Here is an 11,451-nt window from a genome sequence, read left to right as displayed (position 1 = left end):
ACCTGGATGGCTCCATTGGTTGAGTGTCTGACTCTTGATTTTGGCTCAGGTCATGATCCCAGGGTCGTGGGATCAAGCCTAAGTTGGGCTCTGCATCGAGCGTAGAGCCGGCTTAAGACTCTCCCTCTCCCTCTTTTTCCCTCTGCCCCTCTCCCCTGCTGGTGCTCTCCCTCTCTAAAATGAAATAAAAACTTTGACATACTATATAATTTGTAAATTTATGTTTTCTGTCTTCCTTGATTAAAGAATAAGGTCTACGAGGGCATAGGTCTCTGTCTCTCTCTCTTTTTAATGTTTATTCATTTTGGGGAGACAAAGAGAGACAGTGTGAGCAGGGGAGGGGCAGGGAGAGAGAGGGAGACAGAATCTGAAGCAGGCTCCAGGCTCTGAGCTGTCAGCACGGAGCCCAATGTGGGGCTTGAATCCACGAACCAAGAGATCATGACCTGAGCCAAAGTTGGATGCTTAACCAACTGAGCCACCCAGGTGCCCCGTAGGTCTTTGTCTCTTGTTTCCTGAGGTCTCCTATGTACCTATGATAGTGCCTGAAACCCACTAGTTGTTCACTGAACATTTGTTAGGTTTGCAAATAAACAGGATTGCCCTAACGTTTTTCTTTTTTTAATTTTATTTCTTCCCTCCCTCCCTCCCTTCACTGTTCTGACAACTCTTTCTAAATAGCCTCTATACCAATTTCTTGGCATGGGTATTCCTTGTTGGTTTCAGAATGAAAAGGAATCACATTTTTGAGACAAAAACCTGAGGGTTGCCAAGGCCCCATCATGGCCATGTGCTCAGCTTCATTCTCTCACTGCCCAGGCTTCAGAGTTCCCAATGACCTTTGTCATAGATGTGTTTTCCCTGAGGTATCTCCACCATTAACTTCTCATAGTGACATAATCCTTATTAATAGCATTCGGTAATTTCCACATTTAACAAATGGTTTTCTGACAATCTGCACTCCCCTTGCAGACACTGTCAGTGCAATTACAAGTGAAATGGTAATCACTTCTGAACACGAAGAGATCATGGAAACCCAAACCTTGTCTCGAGTTCAGATGCCTGCCTTCTGCACCTGCATAGGCTGCCCCCACACCCACTGTCCTGACAGCAGATGCCCCCTGGGTAAGTAGTTTTATTTATGTCAGAGAAGTTTAAATTACTCAAAGAAAAATACCTGAGTAAATCCAGTCATAAATGTTCTCTGTAATTTCTGCTTTCTGGTTTTGAACACAAAAAAATATTTTTGTATATATAGGACAGGAGTTTGCTCAGAACCATAGGCATATTGCCACCCTTGTCTCCCTGTATTGGGACAGCTTAACGTCTTCCTTTCTGCTGCCCTGTCATGGCAGAGAGACAGAGACAGAGAGACAGACACAGAGATGGGAAAATACATCGCTCCTGCTTTGGGACAAAGTGGGGTTGGCATCCCAGGCACGCAAAGACCGCTTTGATGAAAACCAAGATGTTTCTAGAGGACTTTCTCCAACTCTCTCAAACCCAACGCTCAGCCACAAATACAGTCACAGCTACAGTACATACCACCCTCCAGAGAGAGGGCAGAGGAGGGTGGGGTGTTCAAGAGTCAGCTCTCCTTTCCAAAGAACAGAAAACTGTGCACGCTATCCTGAAAACAAACAAAAACTAGACGTCTTATGAAGTCATCACGAAGTGCAGTTGTACTATGCACGACAGATACGTGTGTGCTCACTGTGAAAATGTGACCTGTGTGTAGCCTTATAAAGGTGCGGAGGAAGCTCCGAGTGAGGAAATGATCATTTTATATTCTCCTGTACGTTTTTTAGCCTGTTAACATTATCGTGTGTGCCTTGAAAACTTTCGAAGGAAAGTCCACAGGAAGAATTGCAAATGACCAAATCCGTTGCCAGCACCAAGGAAGTCCAAGGTGGCAACCACAAAGCCCACACAAACCCGACACCTGTATGTACACAACCAGACTGTCCTTTTAAAGTCCCTGGCCCTTTATTTTGTAGCACAACTTCACACAACCCTTTGTAAGATGAGACAGTGAGGATACTCTGGTGTTTGTTTCCTGGGCTCATCGTGAATCTGCCCCAGCAGTGTGTTTTAGGTCACTGGTTCTAACTATAATTCAAGCCCGGGACAACTGGAGGGGATGTGGGAGGGAGGGCCCAGTCCCTCGAACCACCAGGCGAGGTGGGAATTAGGACCCCCCCCCCCCCCCCCCGGAGAAGGCCACACCATACTGTCAGGGGAAAAGAAAGAAAACAAAGGAGCAGAATGGAGTCAAGAAAAAGTGAGGGAGAGAGAACGTCAAGAATTTAAAAACCACACGAACAGAAGCTTTACTTCGAAGTATCAAAGCCATAAATGGTCTTGAGGGGGCATGTTTCAATGTGACACCGTGCATGGCTTCCTTCTCTCAGACAGTGTGGGTGTAAGTGTCGCACGGTGTTATTTTCAGAGTTCTAACTTGAAGTCCAAGTGTCTTGTGACTCAGCCTTCACATTTCTCACAAAGGACTACGTTCCTCATGGGTGGGGATGATTGTAACACAGGCTTCCAGCAAACTTCTGTAGAGTTGCCCTCACTGTCCCAACTTTCCTGACACAGGGTGGCAGTGAACACACAGAAAAACAAAGGGCGGGGGCGGGTCGGTGGGTTAAGCCTCCAGCTCTTGATTTCAGCTTAGGTCATGATCTCATGGTTCTTGAGTTCAAGCCCTGAGTAGGGCTCTGGGCTAACAGCTTGGAACCTGGAGCCTGCATGGGATTCTCTCTCTCCGTCCCTCCCTCCCTCTCTCTCTAAAAATAAATACAAATAAACTTAAAAAAAAGGGGGGGGCTAAGACCCTTCCTCTCAAATATACCCCCCACCAAAACATTAAAACTTATGAAAAACTGTAGTAGGTTCGGCACGGAAACGTGAAAGAGTTTGTAAAGACATCCGTTCCTTCCATTTTAAGTCTATGTTTCCACCCCTTCTTTTCATTCTTTTAAAAGTAATGCCGAGGTGGCTAAATGGCAGACCTGTGGCCGACGTCCGTGTAAGTGCACAGTACCCCCTGTCCTCTCCCTCAGCCGTTTCACGGGCACCGGAGGGTCCCCGCAGTGTCCGCTCCGCGTGACTCTCCACCTGACCGTAAGCGCTCCACGTGTCATGGGTTTGTTTTCTCACAGCAACGACATTGACATCTCCCGTTCGTTCTGAATTCTGCAACCGGCAGGGAAGGCGCCCCTTCTGGCTAGAGGCCCCTAGGTTGTGCCAGGAACATCCTTCCGCGGTGCGTCCCCGACAGAGGCGGCCCGAGTGCCCTGCCCCCCACAGTTCGCGGCTCGAGTCCGATGGTGGGGGGCCGCCCGCACGCGGCCCATGCCCGGTGGGGCCGCTCACGCGTCTGAGGGCCAAGCAAATCTCCCCGCCGTTCTGCAGGGCGAGCGGCGCTTCCCGCCGGGGACCCCTCTGGAGGGCCGGCAGAGGCGCAGGGGGAGGGCGCGAGGGGCCCCCTCAGGGGTGCACCCGCCGGTGCTGCAGCAGGTGTGAGCGGCGCTTGAAGGCCTTGCCGCACTGGGGGCAGCGGTGGGGCGCCTCCGCGGCGTGGACGACCGAGTGCTGCAGGAGGTAGGTGCTGCGGTGGAAGGCCTTCCCGCACTGGGCGCACGCGAAAGGCCTCTCCCCGGTGTGCACGCGCCGGTGCTGCAGGAGCTCCGCGCCGCAGCGGAAGGCCTTGCCGCACTCGGCGCACTCGTACGGCTTCTGCCCCGTGTGCACCACGTAGTGCTGGATCAGGTGCGCTCGGTTGCCGAACGACCGCTCGCAGGCCCTGCACTCGAAGGGCTTCTCTCCCGTGTGGGTGCGGCTGTGCCGGACGAAAGTGGAGCGGTGGGCGAAGGCCTTCCGACACTGGGCACACTCGTAGGGCTTCTCCCCGGTGTGGACCGGCCGGTGCTGCAGGAGGTAGGACCTGCGTTTGAAGGCCTTTCCGCACTCCGGGCACGTGTATGGCTTCTCCCCGGTGTGGATGAGGTAGTGCCGGATCAGGGTCGAGCTCTGGCTGAAGGCTTTGCCGCACGCGTTGCATTCGTAGGGCTTTGTGCCAGTGTGGACCCGCTGATGCCGTGCGAGGTACCACTTGCGGTTAAAACCTTTCCCACACTGCTTGCATTTGTAGAGGTCACTCCCCGCACGAAGCGCGCAGCCTCTGTCCGGTCCCTGTGGGTCCCGCTCACGGAGCACCTCTCCCGGAGAGACTCTCTTTTGCAACACCTGGAGGTGCAGACTGTCCTCTGTCCCCAAACCGTCATCTTCAAGGTTCATTCTCTCAAGGTGGGTCTTGTGAGTGTCCCTCCCAGGCGTCAGTCGACCTTTCTGCATTTCCAGATGCCCTTCCCAATCCCTGGCCTGCACCAACCTGGAGGCCCTTGAAGGTCCCTGGGCCGGGCTTCCCCAGAGCCAGGCTCCCGCAGACAAAACCGGCTGACAAGCGCTTGGGTCTCTGGTCCGAAGTCTGGTGCTGTCACCTGAAGAGAATCCGACACACAAAGGGGGACTTTTAGTGACACAGTATAGGAGAGACGAAATCAACGCTGCAGGGGGCAAGCGAGGCTGATCTAGCACCACTGACAACGGCTGCGTTTTACATCTCTAGAACCTGGGTTTCCAAGGACCGTTCCGGTCCTTGTACCCTTGACACCGTTAAAGGGAAAATCCGGAGGGCAGGCGGAAGGAGGAGACAGAGGGTCTGGAGTGGACACCCCTCCTCACGGTCCAGAGGATAGGATGGGGGACAGTTTTGATCACTCGCTCCAACAACAGATGTCCCTTGGTGCTAGGAGCACATGGAAACAGCGCTGAACAGGACGGGGAGGAAAAAGAGGAGGTGTCCCATGAGCTAGGTCCTAATGGAGAAGCCAGAGCCTCCAGAGAGAGGAAGAGGGAGGGGGCACTGGATTGAAACGGAAGGAGCACGTGTGGGCAGAGTCACTCCTGGAAGAGTGCTGAACAGTTAAAGGAAGGAAGGGCCCCGGAGGCCTGGTGAGGCCAGGCCACCACCGAAGGGGATCACAGTCAAAGGAAGAGAATCGAGACTGAAGAAGAGGAGGGATGGAGGAACATTCGGGGTCCAACAGTGTAAAAGACAAGCTTCTGCTCTGCTGGGAGGCATCACGTGGTGGTTAAGGGGGCTCTGGAGCCAGAAGCCATTCGTCAGTCCCGCCTCCACCAAGTGAGTGATCCTGGTAGATGGGCTACTGTCTTCTTCAAGGCGAGGTTTCCATCTGAGAGACCAGGAGGTCTGTTGTGAGGGTTCAATAAGAAAAGCACTCGGCAGGGTTCTTGACGCAGTGTGTTTACTCCACTGGGTCATTATCTTGATTACCTGTGACGGTTACCTTGATACATCAGCTCGGCTAGGTCTGGTCCAACAGTTCTGGCTGCGCTACTTTTTAGATGTGATTAACATTTAAACCAGCAGACTTTGAGAAAAGATCATCGTCCACAATCTTTCAAAGAGAGTGGGCCTCTTTGACGGCGGGCCTCAGTCAGTCAACTGAAGCCTTAAGAGAAAAGACTGAGCTCCCCTGGGAGGGGGACGCCTCAGACTCAGGCCTGCAGACGCCTTCAGACTCAGGCCGTGACATCACCTCTTCCGCTTCCTGGCCTGATTCTGCCTCCTCCTGGTTGCAATTCTCTGGAGAACCCGACTGATAGGCTGTCATTCTCACTGCTGCACCGGGCAGTTAGGAAGGCAGCAAAGACACCAGCGAACACAAGCAAAGCTTGCCCTACGAGCCCAAGAAGGGGGCACCAGCAGAAGCCGACTGCACAGACACCACAGTGTCGGACTCCTAGCTTCCAGAACTGTGAGAAAATAAGTTTCTGTTGTTCAAGGCACAAAAAGGCGGGGGGGTGGGAAAGCCCCCGATAAAACCCATCCACAGTGACAGCATGGAGACAGTGGTTTCCACTGTAGTATCATGAGGATGGGGCACCAGGGACCCGCTAGTGTGCTGGAAATATTCCAAGTCTGGACTGGGGTGAGGAATACCTCAGTACACACGCAAACACATAAGCCTGACCCTTAAGATTTGTGCACGTCACCGTACACTTCTGATGTTAAGGGAAAAAGACCAAGCGGAGTTTAAGCAAAAGGTAAGGAAGTCAAGTGTAGACGTTTTTCCTAACAAATGAGACAGCTCCTTCGAGAAGCCTGGCTTTATAAGGAGAGTCGACACCGGTTGCGGGCTAGTCCAGATCTGCAAACACTTGTGTTTGCTCTATGTGTAGACACCCGGAGCACATGTGTATGTGGAGCAGACAGATGATGACGATGCAGCCAGGCCCGAAAGGAAGCGAGGCAGCAAGCTTCCTGGGAAGGCAAAGGTACGGCCAAGGCCGTGGTACTGGAATGGGCCGTGACCAGAGGCGCAGCATCTCCCACAGAGGATGAGAAGGCCACGGGTGCGAGACAGGCATGGACGAGTCGCTCCGGATCGAGGAGCAAGCGGCAGAAGTCCACAGCCTTTATTCCCAACGTGATGCTGAGTGTGTGCCAAGACTCCGGTGGCGGCGGAAGTGCTGAAGCCCTGGAAGGTGTCCGGGTGGCTACGGGAGCCAGTGCGGGAGAAAGGGCTGCCCGGAGGCAGGCAGCAGATGCGGGGGGACCTGCTAGGAGGCTCGGCATCATCCGAGCAAGAGACGACGGAAACCCGGACTAGATGCTGGAGGCGGAGCCAGGGAAGGCGGTGGGGGTGATGGATTCGGGGGACATGGGTAATGTCGACCGGGCAGGACCAGGCATGGGTCGATGGGCTGGGCGGAGACTGGGACGCTGAGGTGCTGTCTGAGGTACTTCCAACTTGTCACCTGCCTGGAATAGCAGGACACTCTGACCCGGGATGGGGGAGAGTGGGCAGGACGGTGAGCGGCTAAGGCATGACGGGCCCGAGGTGCCTCCGAGACACGTAAGTGGAGGTGTGGATCTAGGAGCTGGGAGGGCGGCCAGAGACAGGCTGGCCGAGAAGCCTGAAGGACCGCCAGAGAGGAGGCCACGCCTCACTGTGATGGCCCCAGCGATTCTGCAGCACAGATGTGGGGCTGAAAAGGCCCACTGTCGCTGTGTTTTTCAGGGCAAGAGAGGAAGGAGGATCCAGCCAGTGCAAGGGGCTGCTTCTGATGGATAAATGGGGCTGTATGAATGGATGGAGAGGGTGGGAGACAGTGGGATACGGAACAAAGTGAAATTTACAGAGTAGAGACAGTGCTTTCAAGGGCAAGAAAGGCCCCTTGAGTCAGAAAGAAATGAGTGATATCACTATCACCCACTAGGACTACAATTATTACATGGATACACTAAGAGCTGACTTCTGCGGGGCACCTGGGTGGCTCAGTTGGTTAAGTGTCTGACTTTGGCTCAGGTCATGATCTCATGGTGTGTGAGTTCGAGCCCCATGTAGGGCTCTGTGCTGATAGCTCAGAGCCTTAAATGTAATAAAAAATAAACAAACAAACAAACAAACCAATCAACCAAAAAACAAAAAACCTGACTTCTGTTGGCCCTTCCATAGGCCGGGCAGGGTACTAAGCGGTTTGGTGTGCTGGGTCATCACAACCTCAAACAACGTAATCACAGAAACTATCGTCACTCTGATTTTCCAAGTAGGCTGAACACAGGCAACTGAAAGGACATAAACCAAGCGCGCTGGCTCTTTTCCTCGGGCACATGCAGCTCAACACTCCCCAGGCCTGAGCACCCACGTGTGGCCAGGTGCCTATCTCTCCTCCAGGGAACATGGGTGGAAGTGATATCGGGGTGCCCGTGGGTGTGCCTTCTCCCCGCCCCCCCGCATTGCCCTTCCACCAGCTGGATTAGGCCAGAGAGCGCACCTAAGGCTACACGCTGACACTCACAGGCACCAGGTGTGCAACGCTGCCCTTCCGAGCCGGCCTGCAGATGCAGTGCTACACCTGGTGTGAGAAACCACCGGAACCCCCAGGAGGTCACAAAGAGTCTCGCACTGGTCCCTTGCATGCTGGAGGCTGCCAGGGCCCCCCGCCCCCCCGCGCAGCTCCCTGCTCCTACCTGGGCAGGTGCTCCACAAGAGGCCTCCCTTTCCAGTCCACAGCTCCCGCCCATGTTCCAGCAGGTGCGTCAACTCTGCTTCGGGGACTTCGTGCCCTGTTGACAGAGAAAGAAACAAGTCCTGGTGTATGAGAAGAAAGCAACGTCTCCATCCCATCTGGGACTTAATGGCAGAGACAAGACCCGAGTGAAGCTGCTATTGACGTGAAGAACGTGCTGACCTGTGCACAGGTCCCTTTCTTGGGCTGCAACTACTATAGAGGGTGGTGCTGTCTCTGCACAACGCCAGCGTCCTTGAACTTTATCGGTGGAAGCCAACCCTCCTTGGGGGCACAGCGCTTTCACACACAGCCGTGGGACCCTGGGAAAGTGAGCCCCTCCTTCCAGAAGGGATTCTGTAATTAAGTCGCTGGTTCTCAAACACCCTGTGCTTTGGAACCACCTAGGGGTGCTCAATTTCGACCTCAAGCCAAAAGGAACACAATTTCTTCCGTTGAGGCCTAGCGACCACTATATCTGAGCTCTCCCCAGGGGTTCTGGTGCCCAGAACGCACTGAAAACTGAGGGGGAAGAAGTCGGTGAATGGCATCCCTGAGCACCGGTAATCTGAGGCAGGCAGGAACCTGAGCTGGATGCTCGTTCTGAGGACGAAACCTGTATTCGCGAGGCGAGGCTGCAGCACCCCACAGGCCCACAAGGGGGCGAGCCTGAGGAACAGGGAGATGCTTGGTCCAGGGAGAGGAGCAGAGAGAATCTTCTCATCCCTGAGGATGGGACTGTGTGGCCGCATCCTCCAGACCAGGCCAGCCCCACCCTGGGGCTTCTCAGTAGGTGAGGGGGGAAACTTCCTCCAGGGGAAGCCAGTTTAAGCTGCTCTTCTGTTACGTGCAGCCAGCTACATCTCCACAGAGACAGGCGGTTCTGCACAGAAGCCCAGTGACTGAGGTACCAGGACCCACTGAAGTTTCAGCTGTCAGATTCTGATCGTGAGCCCAGGATTCATTTGGACGGGTCTCGGTAATGGTCACTGTTGTGTGCTATGTGCAGGCGCCGAGCTCACGGAGGGGCGGGAGAAAAGGTGAACCAGATGTTCCTTTGGCTCGCCTCTTTCTCTCACCTCAGGGCCTTTTCTTGTACTGGTTCCTCCACCCAGAACCTCTCCTTCACCTCCCCTCCAAGCTTCAAGTCTCAGTTTCAGTTACTTCCCGAGATGCCTTTTTTATTATTATTATTATTATTTAGAAGTTAGAATTTATTTTGTGTTTTGTTTTTTTATTTAAAACATTTTTTTAAATGTTTTTTTGTTTTTGAGAGAGAGAGAGAGAGAGAGAGAGAGCAAGTGGGGGAGGAGCAGACCGAGAGGGGGACACAGAATCTAAAGCAGGCTCCAGGCTCTGAGCTGTAGGCACAGAGCCTGTTGTGGGGCTTGAACTCACCGACTGTGAGATCCTCAGCCGAAGTCAGACGTTTAACCACCTGAGCCACCCAGGCACCCCTATTTTGTGTCTTTTTGTTTGTTTGCTCATGTTTATTTTTGAGAGAGAGTGAGCACATGAGCAGGAGAGGGGCCAAGAGAGAGGGAGACACAGAATCCGAAGCAGGCTCCAGGCTCTGAGCTCTCAGCACAGAGCCCGACGTGGGGCTTGAACTCACACAGTGAGATCATGACCTGAGCCAAAGTCGGGGTGCCCTATAGAGGTGAGAGGTGAGCCCTTACCCAGTGAGACCAGAAGCCCACAGGTCTCCAGCATCACCTCCTGGTACAGGGCCCTCTGGTCCAGTTCCAGCTGTCCCCACTCTTCCTGGGTGAAGGTCACAGCCACGTCCTTAAAGGTAACCAAAACCTGGAAAGTCAAACAGAGGTAGTGGCCTTGGCCTTGTGCTGTTGGATGGGGTCAGACCCTGTTACTCAGCTGCTGGTGAAGGTGCAGAGAGACCCAGGTCTCCTGAGGGCAGGGCTCCGTGCTGGGCTCAAGGGGGAGGTAGAGGCAGCCTTTGTACATAGTGCAATTAGGGCTCAGAGAAAGGCCTCCCCTGGGGTAGCCGCTGGAGACGACAGAGGGTGGTGTTCCTATGAGGACAGTGGGGGCAGTAAGTGATCTGGACATGAGAGGAACGGGGAAAAGGATCATGATGATAACTCCCAACAATGAGAACCGCAGCAGTCGTAGCCGAGGTCCTCCCCGTGTGCCCGCCCCCAGCAGAGAGCTGCTTTACCACTGAGGTAAAGTGTGACTAAAAGTCCCTTGTTCTGGAGCCAGATTCCCAGAGACTGAATCCAACACTTGCCAGCTGTGACCGTGGGGAGGACATCACATCATTTCTCTAAGCCTTGGTTTCCACATCGATACCATAATCATTCCCACTTCACCAGGCAGTTCTGAGAACTAAAACGAAAAGGTTTACATGTGGACACTCGAGTGCCCAGGGTCGAATGTGGTCAATGTATTTTGTGACTTTTCCTAATCCTCCCACAGCCCACAACGTAAATGTCACTATCACGTCCGTGTCACAGCCCGCACCCTGGGGCTTAGGCAGCTCTAGAAAGCCCGCAATCTCACATTAGAGACAGGATCAGAACATCTGGCAAAAGATGACACTGTCTCCAGAAAACAGGCAGGTGGGGGCCAGGGGCACCTTCGCCAGAATTAAAACAACCAGGAAAAGGCTCTTGTAGTAGGTGACACTGATGCACAGGAGAGACAGCCCTGCAGAGGCCTGTCGGATGAAGGGAAGTGCAAGGAGGAAGGCTGCAAAATGGGAAAGACTTTGCAAGTTCAGCACCACCCAGCCGGGTGCGCTGAGCAGGAGAAAGGAAGGGGAGGAGCCGGGAGGTGTCTCCCCAGCGGATCCAGCACAGCCCTGAAGGCCACGGTGGGGTTTGTGTGCATTTAGTACAAGTATGATGGGAGCCCCTGAGCGGGAGACCCATTCACTCATTCAACCATTTATTGAGTACCTTTTACAAGCCCAGGCCGTTCTAGGTCTTGGCACAGAGCAGCAACAGGCGCTCCCGATCCGGGGCTGGAAACAGATCCTGAACAAGCAACTAAAATCAGCAAGACCATGTCAGAGGGCCCTAAAGATTCCAAAGACAAAACAATGGAGCAAGAAGACTGAAGAGATGCTAGTGAACTTCGCACGGGGCAACAGGGTGGGTCTGAAATAAAAGTGAGGGGCGGCGCCCTGCGGATGGGAGGAAGACGTGTGCTGACAACGGTCTAGGCCATGAAGGGGGGGCTTGGGGCGACTGCTAGCGCGTCCCCGGAGCTCCCTGTGCATGTGCGTGCAAGGGGACATCCCACGCCCGCACACGATTGGCACTGACCGTGTGGATGGACTCCCTGGTCAAAGCTAACTGAATGTCTTCGATAAGAAAACAGGTC

General features: G+C 53.9%; 1 protein-coding gene across 3 annotated transcripts in view; it reads right to left on the bottom strand.

The window, feature by feature from the left end:
• Positions 1-2,757: 2,757 nt before the first annotated feature.
• ZNF550 (zinc finger protein 550) overlaps positions 2,758-11,451 on the bottom strand; it is a 9,497-nt gene continuing 803 nt past the window's right edge. The window contains exons 1-4 of one of the 3 annotated variants that reach the window (XM_047094449.1): positions 11,025-11,451; positions 9,783-10,452; positions 8,066-8,161; positions 2,758-4,505 (exon numbers count right to left, since the gene is read on the bottom strand). The exon at positions 11,025-11,451 is cut by the window's right edge and continues 593 nt beyond it. In XM_047094449.1, the coding sequence (XP_046950405.1) occupies positions 3,493-4,505; positions 8,066-8,161; positions 9,783-9,816 (1,143 nt within the window). In that variant the 5' untranslated portion in view covers positions 9,817-10,452; positions 11,025-11,451 and the 3' untranslated portion in view covers positions 2,758-3,492. The remainder of the gene's footprint in view (positions 4,506-8,065; positions 8,162-9,782; positions 10,453-11,024) is intronic. The other 2 variants (XM_047094450.1, XM_047094448.1) reach the window with 2 other exon arrangements.

This window comes from Lynx rufus, unplaced genomic scaffold, assembly GCF_022079265.1.
Source record: "Lynx rufus isolate CCGP_SWC_20201006 ecotype Redwood Valley unplaced genomic scaffold, mLynRuf1.p SCAF_39, whole genome shotgun sequence".
Lineage (NCBI taxonomy): Eukaryota > Metazoa > Chordata > Mammalia > Carnivora > Felidae > Lynx > Lynx rufus.
The sequence above is the reverse complement of the archived record's forward strand: the minus strand, read 5'-3'. Positions and strand labels throughout refer to the sequence as shown.